Source organism: Lepus europaeus, chromosome 18 (assembly GCF_033115175.1).
Source record: "Lepus europaeus isolate LE1 chromosome 18, mLepTim1.pri, whole genome shotgun sequence".
Taxonomy (NCBI): domain Eukaryota; kingdom Metazoa; phylum Chordata; class Mammalia; order Lagomorpha; family Leporidae; genus Lepus; species Lepus europaeus.
In genome coordinates, this window is record NC_084844.1 from 7,001,289 (window position 1) to 7,025,677 (window position 24,389).

Here is a 24,389-nt window from a genome sequence, read left to right on the forward strand (position 1 = left end):
GGGGAGAGTGTGTTTGTGCCTTGCTCTGTCTATTGGCAGAGTCCCCAGAGAGTTTGGGAAGGGGACAGGGTCGGAGTTGTGCTTTCAGGAAACGTGTTCCATTGGTCGTGGGAAGCCCAGCTGTAGGGAGTGTGTTGAGATGCAGGTTGAAGGCTCTTGTGTTCCCTCCCGTGAAAAGCTGTGATGCGGCCTTGACTTGGGGCAAAGGAGGTCGGAAGTGAGAGAGGACAGGAAGAGGCCTACGGGAGCACCCGGTGGACCTGGCAGGTCCTTGGCTGGGAAGGCAGCCAAGGAGGTTCCAGCCTTCGACAGGGACTGTGGGGCTGGGGCCACCTCTCCTGTGGCCGCTGGCCAGTTTCCCGTTCCCATTCTAGCTTAGGGACTGGGGGGCACTCCACCAGAAATGGGCGGGGGGCAGGTTGGGCTCCCATCAAGCCTTTCCCAGTCATGTGGGTTTGTACTTTGGAATCTGTGTGGCGGGGTAGTTGCCATGGCAACCAGACACCTGTTGTCCTGGTGGGGCCGTGAGGTTCCCTGCTGCTCCGCTTCTGGTCATTCCACATCCATTAGGCTTAGGTTTGACTGACAGTAACCGAGACTCGAAAAATGCTGGCTTAAACGAGAAAGACCCCTTCCCTATAGAAGAAGTTCAGAGACCGTGACTGAGAAAGTAGGTCCATAGAGTTACCGGGAACCCGGGATGCGGGCTCTTAGTCCACCCGAACGAGGATGGACTGGGTCCGAAGAAAGGTAAGTGCACCGCTCGCCCGTTCCCCAGCCTCCCGATCCGGGAGACAGACGCCTCAGGGAGTCAAGTCAAGCAAGCAAGAACTCGGTTTATTGTGTGCATAGCAAAGCCTTTTAAAGCACAAGACCGCAGGATTACTGGGGCATAAGGACCAACCAGTTACTTAAAAGGTCATTTTACAGGGTGACTTTTTAGAGGACCAGCCATATGTCTGTACACTCGTCATCAGTTGTCGTCACCTCCCCTGATGCTGCTCGGCCAATCAGCTTTGGTGGTGAACGCCTTTGGGTACCGCCCACCTTCCTTCCTTTGGGCGCCATCTTTGAATTGCCTCCTGTGCCTAATTTCCCCACACCAGACCTTTTTTGCTTCTTGCTTTTGCCCTGAAAAGTAGCCTTTGTCTTGTAATTGGGCTCAAGGTAGCTGCCTGAGCTCAGGTCATCACTTCTAGCCTTCCAGGCAGTGAAATGGCAAGGGGGAGGGAGATTCCCCATAGGTTCTGGCAAGCCCCCGTGCAGTTTATTGTCTAGAACTTGTTCTTATGATCATATCTAGCTGCAAAGAAGGCTGGGATGCAAGGTCTGTTAGCTGTGTAGCGATGTGCCCAGGTAAACACTGCGATTCTGTTACTGAAAGGGAGGCAGAGAATGAAAACCGGGGCAGGCAGGTAGCCCCTCGGCCACACCGCCTAGCGCAGAGGAAACCTGGGGTCCCGATGCCGCTGGGTTACCTTCTCCGTGTGCACTTTATATGCTGCTTTCCGAATGAGTTGTGTTCTTTCTTTCTTTTCCAAACAAAGGAGTAACACATGAACTTGGCAGGAAATTCAAGTAGTCCGAAGGCTGTCTGATGACAGTAAGTTCCTTCAGCTTCCTTGTACCAGCCCGGGCCGTCTGGGTCGTGAGTGATAGAAAACCTAACTCGGCCTGGCACGAGGGAGAGAGGAACTGTGTTGGCCCATCCAATTAAAGCATCCAGGAGCAGAACTGGCCCCAGGCACTGCTAGGCGCTGTCAAAGCATCGCTGGTGCCTGCGGCTCCTGCTCCCTCCCAGGCCAGCCTCTCCCTGCGCGCTTTCAGGTCGGCTAGTCCTGTCCTCCTGGGCTGGAGTCCAGAAGAGGGGGAAGTCTCTCCGTCCCACAGCTCAGGTGTGGACTCAGAGCTGAGCTTCATGGGCAGGGAGTCACTGGCCTCACTCGGGTTACCCGCTGCTCCCTGCAGCCGGTCCCTGTTCCCTGGGAGATTGTGTGTGCATTGGCCAGTCCTGGGTCACGTGTCCTGTCTTGCCCTCTCTCCACATTAGAGTAAAAACAAAGACCAATCTGGACTAACAACAGGGAGGAGGGTGGTTTCTCCAAATCGAGTTGAGCATTGCCAAAATAATGAGTGCTGAACAGCCAACACGCTACACATACACCGAACACCGCTACACACACCGAACACGCTATGTACACTGAACATGCTACACATACTGAACACACTGCACCCACTGAACACGCTACACACACTGAACATGCTCCACACACCAAACACACTACACACACTGAACACACTACACACACCGAACACACTACGCACACTGAATATGCTCCGCACACTGAACGTGCTCCGCACACTGAACACGCTACACACACTGAACACACTACACACCAAACATGCTATGCACAACGAACACACTATACACACTGAATATACTACACACACACCAAACACGCTACACGTACCAAACACTACACATACTGAACATGCTACACACACACCAAACACACTACACACCGAACACACTATGCACACTGAACATGCTACACATACCGAACATGCTACACATACCTAACACACTACACACCGAACACACTACACACACCAAACACGCTACACACTGAGCACTTCAGCGTGCAGCAGGCATCCCCACGCTCCTTGGACTCTGGTGAGAAGCTACCTGTAAACTGAGTGGCGTGCGTCTAGAACAACTTACTTCTCACGGTCTGGTGGCCTGGGCGCAGCCGGGAGGCTCTCCTGCTGGTTGTGGTCTTGCCCGGGGTCCCTTGTGCAAATGTGGTCATCTGGCAGCTGCTCTAGACGGGAGGGCACGGGCGAGGGCCTCGCTCACAGGGCGGGGCCTCGGTGCTGCCTGTCCGCGGGGCTGCTCCAGGCTCTGTGGCCCGGGCTTCCCCACCTGGCATTGGCAACACCTCCAGGCAGGCGAGGGCGGAGACTTGGACGCTGGAAGTCGTGCAAATCCATGTCTACCACTGGCCGAGGCGAGTTGAAGGCCCACTCAGGGTCAGAGGGGTCAGAGGGGTCAGAGGGGTGCGGTCCACTCTGGTTCTTGGTGGGTGGGAGCAGCCTGCAGAACACCTTGGCCCTGCTCGCAATCAGCCACTCCCCCTTGTGGAGCAGATGCCTGCCCAGGGTCTGTCCTTCCAGAATCAGTGCTCCCCATGTGTGCCCAGTGCTCCTCGTGTGTGCTCAGTGCTCCCCGTGTGTGCCGAGTGCTCCGTGTGTGTGCTCAGTGCTCCCCCTCGTGTGTGCTCAGTGCTCCCCATGTGTTTCCAGTGCTCCCCGTGTGTGCCGAGTGCTCCTGTGTGTGCCCAGTGCTCCTCCCCATGTGTGCCGAGTGCTCCGTGTGTGTGCTCAGTGCTCCCCGTGTGTGCCCAGTGCTCCTCCCCGTATGTGCTCAGTGCTCCTCGTGTGTGTCTAGTGCTCCCCGTGTGTGCTCAGTGCTCCTCGTGTGTGCCCAGTGCTCATTCCCATGTGTGCCGAGTGCTCCTGTGTGTGCTCAGTGCTCCTCCCCGTGTGTGCCCAGTGCTCCCTGTGTGCATGCAGTGCTCCTCCCGGTGTGTGCCCAGTGCTCCCCGTGTGTGCTCAGTGCTCCTCGTGTGTCTAGTGCTCCCCGTGTGTGCTCAGTGCTCCTCGTGTGTGCCCAGTGCTCATTCCCATGTGTGCCGAGTGCTCCTGTGTGTGCCCAGTGCTCCTCCCCGTGTGTGCCCAGTGCTCCCTGTGTGCACGCAGTGCTCCTCCCGGTGTGTGCCCAGTGCTCCCTGTGTGTGCCCAGTGCTCATCCCCGTGTGTGCCCAGTGCTCCCTGTGTGTGCCGAGTGCTCCTCGTGTGTGCCCAGTGCTCCCCGTGTGTGCCGAGTGCTCCTCCCCGTGTGTGCCCAGTGCTCCCCGTGTGTGCCCAGTGCTCCTCCCCGTGTGTGCCCAGTGCTCCTCCCCGTGTGTGCCCAGTGCTCCCTGTGTGTGCCGAGTGCTCCTCCTCGTGTGTGCCCAGTGCTCCCCGTGTGTGCCCAGTGCTCCTCCCTGTGTGTGCTCAGTGCTCCCTGTGTGTGCCGAGTGCTCCTCCTCGTGTGTGCCCAGTGCTCCCCGTGTGTGCCCAGTGCTCATTCCCATGTGTGCCGAGTGCTCCTCGTGTGTACTCAGTACTCCCCATGTGTGCCCAGTGCTCATCGTGTGTGCTTAGTGCTCCCTGTGTGTGCTGAGTGCTCCCCGTGTGTGCCCAGTGCTCCCTGTGTGTGCCCAGTGCTCCCCGTGTGTGCTCAGTGCTCCCCGTGTGTGCCCAGTGCTCCTCGTGTGTGCTCAATGCCCTCCTGGCCCTCGACCCTGTGCTGGTCCTTCCCCAGTCTTGCCTTCTCCCTGCTGCCCGCGGCTTCCCCCCAGGTGCCGTCTCCCACCCCTGGGCAGAGTCCGGCTTTGGGAGCTTCCCTCCAGTTGGCTTCTCAAGCAGCCAGGGAGGAAATCCGAAGCCCAGGCCCAGCCCAGGGCCAGCCCAGGCCCAGCCCAGCCCAGGTGTTCCAGATCTGTGCGTGGACAGGGTTGGGGTTACGCTCTACGGCCAGAAGGCAGGAATTAGCCTTTGAGGTGGCATCCCGTGGCTGACGGCAGTTATCTCCCCAGGGTCTTTCTGCTTGGGGGAAGGATGCCGGCCTCCCAAGAACAGGTGTGTCCAGGGTCTGGGTTTGGAAGAGGCAGGGGAGAGACTCCAGATTAATTTTTAATAATATTCTAGGCTTCAGTCATCGTTGGTTTTGTTAACCTGCACCAGTATTTCTTAGTGTTTTTTTTTTTAAGTTTAGGATAAAAACTTCCCTTTCAGAATAAAAAGTCCATTTGCTTCCCTCCTGCGGCAGTCTGTGTCTTGCCTTATGAATGGAACTCAAGGCTGTGGAGAGACCTGTGCCGCGGGCAGGTGGGATGACGGGGAACCCACGCAGGCTTGCTCCGGCGGACGCGTGGGCAAAGCCGGGGGCAGCAAACAGCAGTTTCTCTCCCTGTCTGCCTGCTGTGCGAGTGGTGAGAGCCATGCGGCCCAGGGGCGCTGGAGGAGTGGGACTCCCCGCTCCCTGCCTCTCTCGGCCTGGCTAGAGGTGTGCGGGCTGGGCTGTGGGGTTGGATGCTGGGCGCAGTGAGAGGCTTGCGTGGCTCCCTGCACTCTTCTGTTCCCGAAAGCGCCCAGTCCAAGACACGGGGGCCCCGCCCCCTCCAGGAGCACCTTGGTAGTACTGCCCCTTTCCTTAGGGGTGGGGCACGCCTGTCTGGACAGCTGCAGAGCCCTGAGCCCGCAGGGCAGCAGAGACAGTGTTGTGGTTCAGATCCGGGGCAGCCCAGAGCCCCGGGTGGGGTTTGGAGCTGAGCAGTCCGCCCGTAACCTGCAGGCGTCTCCTGGCTCTGCTGAGCCGGAACCCTCGCCTGCCTTCCCACCTTGTGCACGTGGTGGGGTTCAAGCAGTCACTGATGGTTTAGCACTCACAGACCCTCCCGAGACTGGAGAGAACAAAAGAGCAGTGTTTTAGTAGCTTGGCTGTCAGGGTTGGCCCGGCTTTCAGTCTCGCGTCTTACTGTGACTCGGGGCCAGAAGCCACAGCACCGGGCCTCTGCAGACAGCGAGCCCCGCAGGACCAACCATGGGAGCAGCAGGCCTGAGGGGAGAATTGTGCGTGTGCTAAGCAAGGTGGGGTGGGGGAGCTTTGCACTTAACCACGCGTAGATTTCTTTCTTTCTTTTTTTTTTTTTCCTTTCTCACCACGGCCTCTCTTTGGGAACCTTTCTCAGCTCTGGATCTCTGCAGAGAAATCAGCCAGGACAGGCCTGGAGCTAAGTGAGTTAGCTCTCCAGGAGTGTGGAGAAAACACACATCTGTCCAATGTATAAACAAGGGACAAACGGATTAGTATCGTATTTAAGACGGAGGGAGAGACGCAGTCACAGCCCGGGCCGAGGCTTTAAGTAGATTACGGGGTGGAATTTGCCAGCCGCTTTGTAATTCTGCACGAAGATGTGGTGTAGAAGGGTGTCCGGGAGCTGATGGCCGAGAACATTTGCATCTGAGGGGCACAGGAGTCCCAGTGTTAGTATGTGACAGTCACCTTCCCATCCGTGACCTCCTCCGACCCTGGCAGTGACCTCGTAGCCGGAGGTATCAGCGTTTGTGTATCGTAGGTGGAGGAGGGGCTGTAGCCCATGCCGGACCCTGGTCTGAGCTGCCCCTGGGATGCCCAGGGCAGTGGTGGGGCAGGGAGTAGGGAGCCCCTGTCCGAGGGGTATGAGCATCTTAAATGAGTGGGTGGCCTGGCTGCGTGTCCCGTCTGCTGTGAACTCCTAAACGATGAACTGTGCAGCTTTTTGTGGAGAGCCCCCACCTCCTCGACGTGCGCCAGGCACCGTCCTAGACTCTGGGGATGAAACAGTGAACAAAGCAAACAAACATTCCTGCATTCCTGGGTCTGTGAGAGTCACCTGACAAGCAAGCTGTCCCACAGCACGTGCCGTATGTCCCACAGGGGTGGGTGTGATGGAGCAGGGTGGAGGGCAGAGAGTGCACTGCGGGCAGACGTGTGTGTGTGTGTGTGTGTGTGTGTGACAGAGAGAGAGAGAGAGAGGGAGGGAGAGAGAGGGAGAGAGAGAATTGGCAGTCGCAAAAGAGCAAATCCAAAAAGATGCTAAGGAGCTGTTCTTGGCCTATGCAAGGCTCTCTATTGATTTTTGGATGCAGTGAACAGATACCAAGTGCTCAGGTGGGTGGGTGGAGGAGGAAGGTTGGACACTACCTCCTTGCAGATCTGGGCTTCCTCTGAGTGCCTTAGAGTGGCTGAACACTTGCAGGAACGCCCCCTCTGTCCCACTCCGATGTCATGCCCTGAGTGGGACCCCAGACGAGCAGCCCCCGCTGGCCAGGGAGAGCCGGCGTGCAGCTGGCTTGGGGTGAGGATGCCCTGGGTCGTGCAGTTCTGCTGACGGGAGAATTTGCCTGTCATCTACTCCGGCTTTGCTTCTGTCTATGGACTTGGCGCCCGAGCCCTGGGATGTGCTTGCCTGAGTCTCTTCTGGGAGCGTGGTTCCTTCCAGATCCTCGCGATCGTGTGTTTCTTTCTGAAGGGGATTTCCTCCTTAATCCGTCACCTGCTCCCAAGATGGGATCGGAAAGACCTGACAGATGTCCACAGCCTGCCACGGCTCTGTCACCTGTTCACCTGTCGACCTCCCTGGCCACAGCACAAGCCCCCGGCGGGCAGAGGGCGTCTCTGCTGCTGAGCCTGGGCTGTCCACTGCGGGGTTAGCACACAGCTGGCCTTGAGGACGTTTGTAAAGCAAGTGTCGAGTGAGAGGGGCGTGTGCATTTGGGCTTTCCTTGGGCCTCGACTGCCTGCAGGCTCAGCCGGATTTCTCTAGAATCCCTGGAGCTTCCGAGTGCACTCTCCGAGTCGCCAGTGAGAAATCCGCCTCGCGGAGCCCACGAGGAAATGGGTCTTCCTGGTTCGCCCAATGAAGGAAGAAACTAATCGAATGCAAACTCATTACGACTCTGAAGCGCTTTGAAAGCTTCCCCGCGATTTAATTAGAGTGAGCTTCTCAGGATGTGCCGTCAGGCCAGGAAATGTCTCACGCTGTCGGCGGGCGGGGTGAGCTCAGGACAGGGGGCGGTGGGCACCGAGGCTGTGGCCTTTCTCCTAGCAGACACAGACGATGGCCCTGGGATCGAGCCTGGTCTCTCTGCTCCTGAGCGTGGGAGCCAGCACTAGCAACCTCGGCTTGGTCAAGCTTCAGTTTTCTCACCTGCCCACTGGAGGTGATCGTATTGGCTTCTTGCCTTTTTTTTTTTTTTTAAGATTTGTTTATTTATTTGAAAGGCAGAGTTACAGAGAGAGGGGCAGAGAGAGAGAGAGAGGGGTCTTCCATCCTCTGGTTTACTCCCCAAATGGCCCCAATGGCCAGGGTTGGGTTGATCCAAAGCCAGGAGCCAGGAGCTTCCTCTGGGTCTCCCATGTGGGTGCAGGGGCCCAAGGACTTGGGTCATCTTCCACTGCTTTCCCAGGTCACAGCAGAGAGCTGGATCAGAAGTGGAGCATCGCCGGCGCTGTGGCTCAACAGGCTAATCCTCTGCCTTGAGGCGCCGGCACACCGGGTTCTAGTCCCGGTCGGGGCACCGATCCTGTCCCGGTTGCCCCTCTTCCAGGCCAGCTCTCTGCTGTGGCCAGGGAGTGCAGTGGAGGATGGCCCAAGTGCTTGGGCCCTGCACCCCATGGGAGACCAGGAGAAGCACCTGGCTCCTGCCATCGGAACAGCGCGGTGCGCCGGCCGCAGCGCGCTACCGTGGCGGCCATTGGAGGGTGAACCAACGGCAAAAAGGAAGACCTTTCTCTCTGTCTCTCTCTCTCACTGTCCACTCTGCCTGTCAAAAATAAAAAAAAAAAAAAAAAAAAAAAGAAGTGGAGCAGCTTGCACTTGAACTAGAGCCCATATGGGATGCCAGCACTGTAGGTTGAGGCTTAGCCCACTGCCCCACGGCGCCGGCCCCTATGGGGCTGTTGCAGTGATGAGATGGGTAATGTCTTTGCAGCGCACCGATTGCCATATAGTAAATGCCCAGTACTTGTTGGCACTCGTTACCGCGTATCAGACGGGTGGACTCTGGGGCAGAGCGAGTCAGTGATGTGCCTGTGGTGGCTTTAGACCAGCCTCCCTCCAGGGTGCGCCCCGCTGGTGTTATTGTTGCCCGTGTTACTCATCCTCAGTTGGTTAACTCCTCCAGACCTCTCTGCTCGGCAGCGGGAATCGCTTGCCCTGTCTTAGGTCGCCCTGGGTGCGATGTTTGGAAGCATGCCCTTTGACCTCACTCACCCTGAGCTTCCCGCTGTGGCTCTGGGGGCTGCCCACGCTACGTCACGGCATCCACCCTCAGGTCGGTTTTCGCCTTTAATGAGGTGTAATTGAACCCCACATGTGACCGTGACATTTCCAACTGATGACTGTCGGACACTTAAATGGGCCCTGATTTTTTTTTTTTTTTTGCATCATCATTTTGTATTGCAGCCGTAGAGGCCTCCATCTAGAGAGAACAAAAGTGGGTAAAAGGCTTGTGAGAAACCAACCAGCCACCCACCCTTCTCCCCCACTGCCTTCCACGGCCCTGCTCTCTCTTCCCAGAAGCTCCCACTCTGGTCTGTTTCTTAAGAAATTTTCTAGGCAGCGCCACAGCTCACTAGGCTAATCCTCTGCCTGCAGCGCTGGCACCCCGGGTTCTAGTCCCGGTTGGGGTGCCGGATTCTATCCCGGTTGCCCCTCTTCCAGGCCAGCTCTCTGCTGTGGCCCGGGAGTGCAGTGGAGGATGGCCCAAGTGCTTGGGCCCTGCACCTCATGGGAGACCAGGAGAAGCACCTGGCTCCTGGCTTCAGATCAGCACAGTGCGCCAGCCGCAGCGGCCATTTAGGGAGTGAACCAACGGAAAAGGAAGACCTTTCTCTCTCTTTCTCTCACTGTCTAACTCTGCCTGTAAAAAAAAAATTTTTTTTTTTTTCTAGATACATTCATTTCGCAGTTTCTCAGTTTGGAAGCCAGCGCCCCCAGCTCTGGTGCGCATCGTGTCGTGTCCCTTGGATCGTCTCCCTGCTGGCCTGCACCTCCCTCTTCATTAGTTTTATTGCCTGGCTCTTGGGCTTCCTGGCCGAGTCTCATCTTCCTCTCTTCTGCTTTCTATCATCGCTTTGCTGTGCGCTTCTGCATGGTGGGAAATTTCACGGACTTTTAACTCCAAAAAAAACAAAACAAAAACCAACACCGCAAATGTTTCTTTCTGGTTTTTTTTTTTTTTTTTTTTTTTTTTACAGGCAGAGTGGATAGTGAGAGAGAGAGAGACAGAGAGAAAGGTCTTCCTTTTTGCCATTGGTTCACCCTCCAATGGCCGTTGCAGCCAGCGCATCTCGCTGATCCGAAGCCAGGAGCCAGGTGCTTCTTCTGGTCTCCCATGCGGGTGCAGGGCCCAAGCACTTGGGCCATCCTGCACTGCCTTCCCGGGCCATAGCAGAGAGCTGGCCTGGAAGAGGAGCAACCGGGATAGAATCCGGCGCCCCAACCAGGACTAGAACCCGGTGTGCTGGCGCCGCAAGGCAGAGGATTAGCCTGTTAAGCCACGGCGCCGGCCTCTTTCTGGCTGTTTTCAACAACTCTCTTTTGCGCCCCGTTCTCTCTTTCCTCCGCTCCTTGCCAGGGAAGGACGTCTTTCAGGATTTCTTCCACGCGTGTGTATCTCTCGGATGTCAGTGCTAGGTTCACCTTCCGTACACGTGGTCTCCCTGAGTTCTCTGGTCCCATGGGAGGGTCTTCTCTTCCCCTGCGTGGTCTCTCCAGCCACACTGGGAGTCTGCGCTCACCACAGCCGACCTCTCAGAGCGCAGCGTGTGCCCGGCGCACGTATCGGCTCTGTCAGTCCTCGCGCGGAGGCCCGTGACGGTGATGCGAGCTGCCCGCGCATCACCGGGCTGCGCACTCGCTCGGGGCTCCTTCTCATTCTCTGTCCCTGGCCTGAGACGGGTGCTGTCATCGTCCTTGATGTTTCCTGGGTTACAGGTGAGGCTAAGCAGCCCCTCGGTGCCCGGGCACCCTTTGGCATGCCTCTCCTCTTGGCGGTTGTGAGTAGGAGCGTGGCCCAGGTCAGCCCTGACTTTGAACTTGTGGCCTCCAGAAGCATTTTGGAGAGAAACATTTCTGTGGTTTGAGCCACCTGGCTCGTGCTGCGTGGTCACAGCAGCCGCGGGAAGCTCGCACGTTCCTCACTGGACGCCGCCTTGCGCATTCCGTGGCTGGGCCCTGCCCCCTCTTCCTATGGAGTGCACCCCGATTTCCCCAGCATCCGTCACACGTGGGGTTGGCACCTGCCCGGGCCGCCGGCATCTCCCATGGAGCTCGCTCACTTGCCCTCCCCCCCCCCCCCCCCGGGGCCTCCCTGCTGCTGTCTCTGCCCCTGCTCTCACCTCCCCCGTCCCTGCCGCTCTGCGCCCTCCCGTCTCCACCTCTTCATCCGCTGGTGCAGCGTGAGCTTCCACAAATGTCAGTCAGCCGCGTCGCCGCCTGCCTCGCTCTCCCACGGCCCGCGAGGACCCTGGTCTCAGCTCTCCCTCATTGGTCCCTGTGCCACGGACCTCGCTCGTTCTGACCTGAGGAAGTCCGCTCGCTCTGCCCTCTACTTAGAGTTCTGTGGCGACTCCGTCTCATCATCGAGGTCGCAGCTTCTATGTCACCTCCTCTGAGAAGACCTCCCTGATCACCCAAGTGAAATGACTCCTCCCATAAAGTAAAATCCATGTCCATCCGCGGGTGTTGTTTTATTTGCTTCATATCATTGGGAGCTGCACCAGGCCATGTTGGGAGGCAGCTGGGGTCCCAGGCAGCTGGGAGTCAGAGTTTCGGGGAGGGCACTTGTCCCCCAAGGCCAAGCGTGGAGCACTGCTCTCTAGGAGCACCCAGAGAGGGGCGGGGGCTGGCTCTTCACCTGGAGGGATCCCTGAGCCTCACGGCTGGTTTGTGCCAGGCAGAAGCCCACAGCCAGGAGTCTGGTGGTTTGTCACCTCTCACAAGGCAGAGCAGCGGAGTTCCTAGATGGCTGGGTTTTTCTCAATGAGCCAGACAGACAGCAGCTTACTCCCCCCCCCACCCCCCCACCCCCCCCCGGCCTCGGCAGGGGCTGCTCCCCAGCAGCCAGATCTGGGACAGATTGGATCCGTGGGAGTGAGCGGTAGTGTGGGGGTGGGGGAGGCCTGACCAGCTGGCGCCGTTGGCCCCCAGCAAGCCCACAGTGAGAGGGTGCTGATGGAGTGGTGGCTGGGTGCCACGGGAGGCTGCCTGGGGCAGTGTGTTCTCACTGTCTGTGTGACCGGCTGGTGAAGAGGTTTGGTCAGGACACCTTCCCCTCCCCCTCCCCTGCCACCCCGCCATCTCCCTGTTGTTTTAGTCTGCACGGAGTTAACAATTTTGGCGAGCTGAAGGCTTCTGGGAGTCCACACGCATCTAGCTAGTCTGACTCGGCCTTGGAAGCGAGCCTCTTACTCAGAGCCATGGGTTGTGGAAGAGGGGCCTTGCACTGGAAGCAGAGCCTAGGTTGGCCTTGACTTTGGAGCGCAGCTACTCCCAGTGTAGCTGAGACACGTGCCCACGGGTGCTGCAGTCCAGGTGGGCCTTCACGCGTGTGTGTCGCGTTGCATTGCACTTTGCAAACGGGAGCTTCAGTGGGAAGCAGCGCCCGCCTCCATGGTTTCTTGGCCCAGGAGTTAGAAGTAGGTTTCTGGCCAGCAACATTGAGGCCCAGATAGGCCTTGAGTGATCGTCTTTGCTTCAGGGAACTTAGTACGGTCCAGGGCTTAACCCACCCAGGACCTGGGGTCACTGAGAATGGAGGCCGGAGGTCCCTTTGGGTGACACTGCCGTGCTTGTCTGACACCGCTGGTTCTTAGGGGTTGAGGACGACCTGGGCCTGTTGGGTCTTGTCAAGTACTTAGTGACTGTAGTGGATGACCCAGGCCTGTCCCCAGAGGGACCATTGTAGGGTAACCCTAGCACCTAGGTGCCCAGCATGCTGTCCCCGGAGCAAACGTGGCTCATCAGAATCAGGAGTGGGTGCAGCCTTTTGAAGACTTGAAAAACGGAAGGAATTGAATGCCACAATGTGCCCAGATCTTAAAGTGCCAGGTCAGTGAGTTTGGGCAAGAATCCTGCACCTGTAAAGCCACCACCCCCAAAATGAGATGGGGAACTTCGCTGTCATCCCAGACAGAGCCCCTCCTCCCCACCCACCTCAGTTCTCCCAGGCCACCGCTGTGTGACTTCTGTCCCCACAGCTTAGCCCTGCACGCGCTCGTGGTGAGGTGGAATCAGCGCGTACAGGGAGGTCCGCTTGCAGTGTTGCCGCCGTATCAGTCATTTGCTTCCTTTATTGCCCACGAGTATTTCGTCTTAGAGATACACGGACGCGTGTTTATCCCTTCCCCGACCGACGGGCTGCATCCCGTGTGGAAGAAGGCCGCTGGGACGTGCCTGCGCACGTCTTCGTGTGGACGCCAGCTTCCGTTTCTGCTGGGGAGCTGTGTAGGAGAGGAGTCAGGGGATCGAATGGTCATAACTTCCCCTTTTTGCTTTGCTCTAGCACAAGTGCCCTTCCTTAGTTCGGAGGGGATCAAGCCACGCCCCTGCCCATCGTCATCACTGGGGAGGTGCGGCGACGAGATGGGGCAGCCAAACCGGTCTTGCTCAGTTAACCACAGAATCGGAGCTGCATGTAACTGATGACGATCTCCAGCTGTTAGGCTTCATGCTGCAGAGTTACACGACGCTGGTGTCTCTGTCTGTCGCCAAGGCATGTTGATAAAGTCAGGTTAAGTACAGATATAGCCCCGATGCGCGTTTGATTCATGCTTGAATCATGCCTGATGATCAAAACGCCAAATTGGAAAGCTGACTCAAGGCAGGATTCGTGTGGCCGCCCGTCGCGGGTCTGTGGTGTAGTGACTCGATGTTGCGTGGACGGGGGCGACCGCCTCCTGGAGGGTCACGCACACCCGCCCCCCGTCTGTTCACTCCCATTCCTCGTGACCACACTGTCCCTTTAAATCCGTCTTGCCTCCTGACGTCAGCTAACCCTCCCAGAATGCCCCCTTCCCCTGCTGAAGACCCCTGGCTGTTTCCCCAGCGTGGATCTGCTCAGGGCTGGCAGAGCAGCCTCGGCCTCACCTGTGCCCCTGCCCTACCCTGGGGCATCGGTCTCCAGGTTGTGACGGAGTGCTGGCACCTGTGTCTTGGACGCTCCAGTCGATTGCGGCGTGCAGCCAGAGTTACAGACAGCACACCGGCCACCTGAGGTCCAAGGCTGTCCTCTTCAGTAGACCTGGCTGTCTCGCTGGGCCCCAGCGCGCACCCCAGCCTTCCGCCGGGCCAGCGGCCTCGCAGCTCTCCCAGAGGAGCTGTGCCTGCTCACCCGGCTCGTCCCAGCTCGGGAGGTCCCACCTTCACGCTCCTTTCCAGCCCCTGGCCAAGCCTCAGGAGACCCTCCCTGCCTCCTTTGCTGTCCTGCTTTGCTGGTTTGTGTACATGTGGCATCTCCTTTCTTGGAACGACTGCAGACTCTCTCCAGCTGTCTCTCGGGGTCTCTTTTACGAGGTGCACAGCCAGGTCCTGAGAGGCAGCACCCAGATCTGCCTGGGTCTGTTCTTTCTCCCCTTAAGCCCTCGGGGTCCCGCATATGGTGAGTGTGGAACACCACACTCACCGGGTACCTGCTGATTGACTTTCTGAAGGTAAGTCTATATCTGATTCGGAGCCAGAGCGTAAGAGACGCCTCCCGGCTTCTGTCCTCGGGGAGCAGCTACTGCCTTGACGATTCCGGGTCGCGAGTCTGTGCCCCCTCCTGGCCAGGACAGCAGCCTCCCTGAGCTGGAGTCCACGGCCCTTTGCTCCTGCAGACACTGCAGGCAGCCCTGGTCCGCAGCGGGCCCCGAGCTGGCTGCTGCTACCTTGCATCTGTGGCCCTGTCTCCTGTAGACTTCCATGCCCCGTTCTTTAGAGGTGCGACTCATCTTGACACCGAAATTCCCGCCTGGTAAGTGAGCCGTGCGCTGTAATTTTGTTTTGCTAAGAGGGCAGTTTTGTGGCTGTCGTTTCTGTATGGAAGGAAAGGCTTGGCCGCACCCGGCCGCCGGCGTGCTCTGCTGGATTCCTTAAGGAACTCTTCGCGGCCGGATTTGGATTTGCAGAGCTGACGTTGTCCCAACACGAGCAGGAATGTCAGGCTTTGCCCGCTCTGGGCGAGGTGTTCGCTGATTCTTTCCCCACCTATTATTCTGTGCTGATACCTCTGGGACCAGAGGGAAATGGATAGCATCCTCCAGGATGTCTCTCTGTGGCATTCTGCAAGATATTTTGAGAAAAAGGATTGCGTTGTGAGCTTTGCTAGGTTTTTATTTTAACTTTTTTAAAAAAAAGATTTTATTTATTTCTTTGAGAGTTATAGAGAGAGGGAGAGATGGAGAGAGAGGTCTTCCATTCACTGGTTCAGTCCCCAAATGGCCACAACAGCCAGAGCTGGGCTGATCCAGAGCCAGGAGCCAGGAGCCTGGAGTCTCCTCCCAGTCTCTGATACAGGTGCAGGGGCCCAAGGACTTGGGCCATCTTCCACGGCTTCCCCAGGCCACAGCAGAGAGCTGGATCCAAAGTGGAGCAGCCGGGTCTCGAACCAGCGCCCATATGGGATGCCAGCACTGCAGGCGGGGGCTTAGCGCACTACACCACAGCGCCGGCCCCCTTGGCTGGGTTTTGAGGGTTATGGGAAATGGGGGATTCTACTCTTGGGGAACACGAGAGAGAGAGACCCTGTCAGTGTCTGCTGCGTGTCCTTGCGTCGCGCTCGCCCTTCCGCTGTCAGGGTGTGGTTTCGGAGCCCTGGGCAGGGACGCCCGGCCCAGCGGGGCAGTAGGGTAGCGTGCAGACCGTTCTGTAAAGCGCTGGTGCGGACTTGGCTCTAGGATTTTCCTGCGGATCGGGGCAGGGATGTGGGCAGGCGCTGGGTGCCCTCACTCCCCCCATACAGCACCACTCTCCCCCGCTGTGTGCAGCACAGAACCCTCTCCCTTGGCTGAGCTGGTAGCCCCTAAATTTCTGTCGGGATGGTTGCTTGGCCACAGCGGGTGCAGGGGGACCTGGGGTCTAACTGCTGCTCACCCAGGCTGCCCGTGGCATTCCAGTCTCAGTGTCAAGGCCGCCGGACTGCTATGGGCTTCAGGCTGTGCTGCAGGCCCAGGCGTCAGCCCCCCTGGGGTGTCCGTCAGGGCTCGCCGGGCCCTCTCTTCTGGCTTCCTGAACGCGGTGGCTGCCGTGTCCTCTTCCTCCCCTAACGACCCCGTGCCTGTGGAACCTTCTCATCCCGGGGTGGTCACTCTGGTGGGAATTCGGGAGTGAGCCGAATGAGCCGCTTGTGTTCAGTTGGCCGCAGTTAAACTAGAAGTTTTACGACTTAGGTTTTGTGCTGTTCCTAATGGACTAGTGATTTCACATAAGCTGAGTAAACCTTTGAAAATTAAAAAAAAAAGTTTAAATATTTATTTCTTTATTGTTATGGCAGCCTGAGCAAACTAACACAGGTATACAGGTGCTTAAGATAGAGGTCCTACTGCAAAACAGCAACCTTTTTGGAAAAAAAATTATTTATTTATTTGAAAGGCAAAGTCGCAGAGAGAGAGAGGGAGAGAGACAGAGATCTTGCATCTACTGGTTCACTCCCCCAGACGGCTGCAAGGCCTGGAATGGGCCTGGCTAAAGTCAGGAGCCAGGAGCTCCACGCAGGTCTCCCATGTGGGTGCAGGGGCCCAAGCACTTGGGCCGTCTTCCGCTGCTTTCCCAGGCGCATCAGCAGGGAGCTGGTTTGGAAGCAGAGCAGCTGGGAATGGAACCGACACTGATACGGGATGCCGGCATGGCAGGTGGCAGCTCACTCTGCTGTCCACGACGCCAGCCCCCTGCATTTGAAAATTATATTCAGAGGGAAAGTATTCTCTGGTTAGATGCTCTGAGTAGGTGACGTTGTGAATATTATTATTATTAAAGTATTTCAAACATTCCAGAGATGGGGTATAGCACGGCTTTGGAATCAGGCCAGGGTTTCACATCCTAGCTCTGTCCCATCCAGCTGGGTGTCCCTGAGTGACTGAACTGCTCTGACCCCCTGCGGGGAGGCTCTGGGTTGCCCCAAGGTCAAGCACATGGCTACAAAAACGAAGGCCCAGGCCTCTCATGTGCTGACCCCACAAAGCGAACCGTGGGCACCCTTGGCTTCCGGTCTTTGCCCGTACAGTTTATGATCCTCGGCTGGAATGATCTTCCCCTATCTTTTCTCAGGGCTCGGTAACTGTTATTTATTTTTATGTTTTTTCAAGTTTTATTTACTTGTTTGACAGGTAGAGTTAAAAAGAGGGAGGGAAGGAGGGAAAGAGAGGGAGGGAGGGAGAGAGATCTTCCATCCATCCACCTGGTCACTCCCCAAGTGGCCACAATGGCCAGGAGTCATCTGCTGACCCCCAGGTGCATTAGCAGGGGGCCGGGTTGGAAGCAGAACGGGCATCCTGCTATGGGATGACTCACTGCGCCATAAACGTCCACCCCTAGGCTGTTCTCATTTTTAAAATGCCGTTCACCGCCGAGGAAGGGGTGTCTTTTATGCAAGGAACCGCGCCCAGAGTTTTAAGGTTTCCACGTTTTATTCTGGAGCTCCCGGCTTCAGGTGTGCGCTGGGAGGGTTCGTGCCATGAGTCACGTAATCGCTCGTTTCCCACCTCCCTCTTGAGCACAGCGGCTATTAATAGTCTTGAATTTGCGAGGTCTGATTTATCTTCCGAAGGCAGGTGTTTAGCAGGCTCGTTACCACGCTTTATTAGTCGCCAGCGTTTTCCCAGCACTGCGTTTGCTTGGAGTAGCTTGCATCACGGTGTTGCGGAAGGCCCTGGATTGCCGATGTGCACTGGTCCCAGACTTGGGTTCCGGGTTTCTGTGCCTTGTGAGGGGGGAACGAGGGCGCACCGGTCCTTACCCCATAGCTCTTCCGACTTGTTAAATGATTCCGGGCCTGTGTGGGGGCCCAGGATGGTGCTGTCTTCGGCTGGCCAGCTTTGGGTGGCATCTGCTTGCTCTGGCACTTGGCGGAAGCCCCTGACTCTCCATGGGCCTCAGTTTTTCCATCCGTTCAATGGGTTGTTTGGAGCAAATAATGTCCGGAAGTCCCTTTCAACTCAGCGAGTCGTTGATTCTATCAATAGCCTCTTGAGCGGGTTATCCATGAAGCTTTGAAAATGCTACGAGGACTTCTTTCTATACCCGTGGAAAAAAACCTCTGTTATTCTAAACCACTACTTAGTTGCCAGTGTTTGTCAAAGGAATGGAAGGCATGTGAGTATTTCATTCGGAAGCTTAAAAAAGTCAGTTTAAAATGCAGGCCATAGATGGGAAAGTGCTGAGTCACTTCCGGGTCGCGCACTCGGACTTCTGCAGCCCTGGTGCTCCCTGTACAGAGCTCATTTAGATAACGGTTACCGAGCAGCTGCTCCGTCCAGGTCTCCAGCCAGGTGCCACAGCATGGATTCCGGGCGGGCCAAGGTTCCCAGGCAATACGGACACGAAGAATGGATTCAGGGCCCCGCAGAGGCCCCCCAGCGGAGTGAGATGGGGAGAAGGACGAGAGGAGAACCCTGAACTACACCGTCCCCTGACACAGCTCCCACAGCACCGCGGTTCCGTGTCTTGTCTGCAGGTGACCCATCTGAGCTGCAGAGAGCTTAGATGATTTTTTCTAGGGTTACCTCACTGGTCAGAGGCAGAGCCGAGACCCAAACTCAGTCCTGATTCTGTAGCTGGCATTTCCCCCTTCTAAACGTAGACCCAGGCAAGGGCTGGGGATGCTTGGAGGAACGGGCGCGTGCGCTGGGGCCTGGCGTTCTGTGTTGTCCCGGGTGGAGGTGTTGGGCTGAGAGGCCTGCACATGGCCAGGGGCACGTAGAACAAGACAGGCTCCTGGAGTTGGCACGGCCAGCCTCAGCCTAGAGAGACAAAGCCACGTACCACAGCGGCCGCTGTTGTAAAGTACACAGCTCTGTGGCATTTAGAGCGCGGACAGCGTTGTGTGACCCTCACCTCTGTCGACCTCTGAATGTTTGCATCACATGCACGGGAGCGCCCGGGCCCATGGAGCAGCCACTCCCCAGGACTGACACCTGCCGCCTGTCGGCCAGTAGCCGGCTGTCTCTGTGGCTGTCTGCCCTGGATGTTCTGGGGTATGGACTCACACAGCCTGTGATGTCCTGCGGCTGTATTCTTGCACTGGGCCTAATGTCTTCAAGATCCGGTCACATCTTAGTGTCAGTCAACCCCTCGTTCCTTTTCATGGACTGTTTCTTTTATTCCTTCCTTCCTTCCTTCCTTTTTTTCTGTCTTTTTAGATTTACTTTATTTATTTGAAAGAGTTACGGGGTGGGGGGGGGGAGAGGGAGAGGGAGAGGCAGAGAGAGAGATCTTCCATCCGCTGGTTCACTCCCCAAATGGCTGCATTGGCTGGAGCTATGCTGGTCCGAAGCCAGGAGCCAGGAGCTTCTTCCAGGTCTCCCACATGGGTGCAGGGGCCCAAGGACTTGGGCTATCTTCTACTCTCTTTCCCAGGCCACAGCAGAGAGCTGGATCGGAAGTGGAGCAGCGGGGACTCAAACCGGCGCCCATATGGGATGCCGGCACTGCAGGCAGCGGCTTTACCCACTGTGCCATGGCGCCAGCCCCTGGACTTGATGACCTTGTCTACATCACACACCCTTTAAGTGACTTCTCTTGGGGACTGTGTTAATGGGTTCCAGTAGGATGTGCATGTAGATACACGAGAGGGGGTTGACTATGGAATCGGCTCGTGTGGTCATGGTGACCGGAGGTCCTGAGATGCTGGTAGCGTGGCTCAGTCCAGGTCCAAAGGCCCCAGAGCCGGGGAAGTAACTCTCAGTTCCAGACCAAGGGCTGGGGAATACAGGGACAGGGCCGTTAGTGTTTAAGTCTTAGAGTACCGGAGAGCTTGGACTTCCGGTAGCCAAGGCAAGGCTCCTGGCCTCTGGCTGACAGCCATTCACTTTGAGAGTGGGTCTTTCCCACAAGGACACGGGAGGGAAAGGAAGGGAGGAATCCCAGCTGGGTCCTAGGCGGGGCTGAAGACCAGAGGTTCCAAGAAGGGGCTCACCTACATCAGCTGGGCCGCTTCCCCTCGTAGCACCCCGGTCTCCCACATTGAGTAACACCTGTGGGAACGCCACATGCTTCTCACCCATGGGTGCAGAAAGACGTGGGTACCCAGTGCTCCCTGGGGACCAACGGGGACTGTGAGAGCCGAGTGGGAGCCGAGTGGGACCTGGTGGGGGAAGGGCAGGTACCCCAAGTGCTGTGACGAGGACACTGTTTTGTCATCGCAGGATGGGGTGTGCTGAGCAGCCTTGTGCTGATCACGTGGCTTTAGAGCTGCCGAAGGTGGGATGGGTGGGGCCGCCCTGGGACAGGCCGGGGCAGAGACTGCTGGACAGGTCAAGCTGAAGATGAGGCTCATGGGCCTCTGCGTCCCTGTGCCTCCGGGCAGGTCCTCCTCGCTGGGGAGTTCCCTGCGAATGGCAGCTTCCCAAGGGCTGTCGGATGTTAAAGCGAGCGAGACAGTCTGGAACAGGGGCGGCTTAGGCCACGCCAGGAAGGAGCCCGGGCCTCCTCTGATGGTCTTCTCAGGCGGCGTGGCTCGTGGCGCTGAACCGGTCGGCCTCAGCTCCCAGGCCGCGTAGGTGAGGCGTTTTCATTCTCTCTGGGAGTTCCACAGGAAGTTGTGATTCTCCACGGCGGGGGCGCCCTAAGATTTTTGCTGGGAGAACTGAGCACGTGACTACGTGTGAGTGATGACTGGCAGCAGGGGATTTGTGGCTCCCTGGAGGGGTTTGTTCCCTGCTGTCGCTGTTGTAATGCCGGTCCTGTCACTCAGGCTGCGATTCTGGAGATGGGTGATGCACAATGTTGTTTTTTTTTAGGGCAAGGCATCATTAAGTAATTTTTGGAGGCCCATTCGGCATTTTGTGTGTCAACGATGACTGTCGTACCCTGACAGTGATGGGCAGTGGGTGTACTCTAGCCACGGAGCTGTCACGCCTTCCGTGCGAGTGAGCGGCTGTTGGGTGCGTGTTTGATTTGGTTCACACTGAAGAACCTTTTATCAGATCGACCTCGCTGGCGCTGGAGAGCAACCTCATTTTTCTCTTCCCCCTCGTGTTTCCTCCCTCAGTGAGTTGATTATGGTCCTTGGGCGGTCAGTTCTCTGCAGCTGACACTTAGTGCCTCGGTGACCTTGGACAAATCGCCTTGCAACATTGAGCTTCACTCTCTTGATCTACAAATAGCTTTGGAAGACAACATGTGCCTTCCGGGTTGTTACGATGATAACAGAGGAGATCAAATGCAAGGCTTGGTCCCTGGACACAGCAGGCGATCAATAAATATTAGTTCGCCTCTTCCTTTCTGGAGATAAGAAAATTGATGAGACCGACATGACGTTGACTTACTGGTTGTCTTCAGACATTTCAGAGGCTGTCGTACATCACAGAGGAAAGATGCTCACTGGTGCTCTAGGGAGCAGCCCGAGAGCTAATAGATAAAAATGGAAGGGAGGCAGATAGCAGCTCACCACAAGGAAGAGCTTTGTAATCATTAGAGCTGCGTTAGGACGGAGCGGGGCTCGCGAAGTCACGAGCGGTTTGTCTTGAGAGTGTTCAATTAGGACAGGATCTCGCAGCAACGTGATGGCTGACATTTGGGCAGGATAATACTTTGTTAGAAGGGCCTGAGCCGCGCGTTGTAGGATGTTAACCAGAACCCTTGGCCACTACTCGTCAGACAGCAGCAGTAGGCCCTCTTAGCCTCCCCCCAGGGTGACGACGGAAATGGCTCCTCCGGACGGTGCCACTCGTTCCTTGGCAGCTAAAATCCCCCTGCTTGAGGCTGGACAGCAAACCGGACTCCGTCCCCCGAGGTCACCCCAGTCTTACCTAACGTTGCCTTCTGACAACACCAGCTCTGGGGATTCTTGGGCTTGGGGTAATAGCCATCACCTGGGACCGCAGGCCTGCCACCTGTGGAGTTGTGGGGTTGCGTTTGGGCCGTAGAGAGCACACGAGGTCCCTGCTGGGAAGGCCTTGTGTGGTCGGCTTCCTGACTCATTGCCTCTTCTGGTTTTTGTAGGTCATGTTAGCCGCTTCCTATTGGTCCCTCCTGGCCCCGGCGGTGGAGATGGCCACGTCATCCGGGGGCTTCGGTGCCTTTGCCTTCTTCCCGGTGGCCGTCGGCTTCACCCTCGGCGCGGCTTTCGTCTACCTGGCTGACCTCCTGATGCCTCACCTGGTGAGTACAGCTTGGCTTCGGGCCGCCGTGTCGGCGCACACCCGACAGCGCCGTGCATTGCTTCCTGTGGAACTTGGTAGACCCGTGATGTCTCTGTCACGGAGTTGTGGTATCTAAACAGAGGACGGGCGGTAGAGGAACTGGGAGGGGATTACTTCCTTCAGGAAAATCATCTGGAAATACGACTCATCATCCCCTTGTTGCATTTCGCTAAGTTCTGACGTCGGATGTCAGATTTCATTAGGAACGCGGAGTGCAGCTGATGGTGCGAAGTGCGTCGTGTTTCTGAGGGTGCTTCAAAAAGCGGGTGTTTGCACGGTGGTGGTGATACCGCACGGGACTCTTGCATCCCGTATCAGACGGCCTGGATCGGACCCGCCTTTGCTGTCCGTTCCAGTTTTCCGCTCACGAGCACCCTGGAAAGCAGCAGCTATGGTCCAGGTACTTGGGTCCCTGCTGCCCACATGGGAGACTCAGACTGAGTTATGGGCTCTCGGCTTTAGCATGGCCCAGTCCTGATTGTTGGGGACGTTTGGGGAATGAGTTAGTGAGTGGACTGTCTCTCTCTCTCTCTCTGTCTCTGTTTTCAAATAAAAGGAAAATAAATAAGTAAATTTAAATATTTAAAGAAAAGTTCAGGGAGAAATGGAATGAAAAGATAAGTTGAGGGGGCCATCCTTGTGGCTCAGTGGGTTAAGCTTAAGCTGTTAACTGTGATGCCAGCATCCCGTGTGAGCAATGGTTTGAGTCCAGGCTGCTCCACTTCCCATCCAGCTCCATGCTGATGCATCTGGGAAAAAGCAATGGAAAATGTCCCAAGTACTTGGGCCCCCACCACCCACATAGGAGACCCAGATGGACTTCCAGGCTCCGGGCTTCTGCCTGGCTCAACCCTGGTTGTTGTGGCTATTTGGGGAGTGAACCAGCAGGTGGAAGGTCTTGCTTCTCTCTCTCTCTCTCTCTCTCTCTCTCTCTCTCTGTCTCTCTGACATTTATTTTGGTGCAGAAAATTTGAAATTCATGTGGACAAGAGGTCTTCAAAAAGTTCATGGAAAATGTTTGTTATGAAAAATCCATGCACAGGTTTCAAACATTTTTTTTACCCCAAAATAAACTTAGCTTCTCATTCCATTTTCCTATGAACTTTCTGAAGTGCTCTCCCACATGTGCACACCTGGAACTGGGAGAAGTGAGTGACCATGACCATGACCAGGACCGTGACCGTGGCCATGGCCCTGTCCCCTAACGAGCTATGATGTTCTCGGGAGGACGACGGCACGTCTGACTCCTGCGTGAGAGCTTCACCTGGGAGCACGTCAGTAACGCTTGGGAGGAGGGGGAGGCAGGCCGGGCAGCAGAGGTGGGGGGAGGCAGGCCGAGTAGCAGGGGGAGGGGGAGGCAGGCCGGGCAGCAGGGGGAGGGGGAGGCAGGCCGAGTAGCAGGGGGAGGGGGAGGCAGGCCAGGCAGCAGGGGGAGGGGGAGGCAGGCCGAGCAGCAGGGAGAGGGGGAGGCAGGCCGAGCAGCAGGGAGAGGGGGAGGCAGGCAGGCTGGGCAGCAGGGTCCTGGCTTGAAGTCACTTCTGCCATCTACTGCTTGTGCGTCCTTGGTTCCAGTTCTCTTCCCTGTAGTTTGAGGATAACTGCTCTGGGGGGGTTGTGAACATGTTCGATTCTAAAGGGCACTGGATTCTGGGTGAGCCAGAGATTTTTGGCTTTTTTGCAGAGGTGGGTTTGGTGAGCCTTGTTTGGGAACGTGCGTGTGCTTGCTCACAGAGAACCCAGTTTGAACTGCGGCCTGGAGCTGGCTGTGAGGCCAGGCCGTGCCACGGCAGCTGTAAGCCACTGGCGACAGCCCTGGCGTCTGCAGGAGCGGGCTCAGTGCCAGTCAGAGGTGGGGCAGGCAAGCACAGCCTTCCCGGACGCTGCCCCAGCAAGCACTAGAGGGGGTCAGAGGCACCCCTGAGCCGGGGCTTGGGTTCCCTGCCCGCTCGGAAAGTGTAGAGGTGCAGGAGGAGCCATGTAGGGCACAGTGGGGCTACAGGCCATTTCTCCCGTCAGATCCCGCCGGGTAGGTTAAGTCAGGCTCACTGGAGTCAGGGCACATGGACCCCATAGCGGGTCACTGAGGTTCTCTCTGCCTCCTTTTTGCCTTCAGTTTCCAACCAGAGAAAGAAAATTCTTGCGAAGTGGTCTCTGGGCCCTGGGGCTCCTGAGAAGCTGGTCACTTGTGTTGGAGAAGGACCGTCCTCCCAACCAGCCAGCCGAACGTGGCGCCCGAGTGCACAGCTGACGCCATCTGTCATCATTTGTCCACTGGGCGCTTGGGTGGCAGTGTCTGGTCGCGCCCTCTGGGCGTTTGACTTCCTTGCTGTTGAGTGTCTGCCCCTGTGATGCGGGCAGCTTCCAGAGGTCCTCGCCACAGGCTGCCATGTACTGCCCTCAG

At 57.1% G+C, this 24,389-nt stretch overlaps 1 protein-coding gene across 7 annotated transcripts in view; it reads left to right on the forward strand.

The window, feature by feature from the left end:
• The window catches only part of SLC39A11 (solute carrier family 39 member 11), a 412,593-nt gene that overhangs the window by 68,701 nt on the left and 319,503 nt on the right, over window positions 1–24,389 (forward strand). For 6 of the 7 annotated variants that reach the window (XM_062216930.1, XM_062216929.1, XM_062216928.1 and 3 more), the window contains one exon: window positions 21,789–21,947. In XM_062216930.1, the coding sequence (XP_062072914.1) occupies window positions 21,789–21,947 (159 nt within the window). Of the gene's footprint in view, window positions 1–18,156; window positions 18,301–21,788; window positions 21,948–24,389 lie in introns of those variants that run through there. The other variant, XM_062216933.1, reaches the window with a different exon arrangement.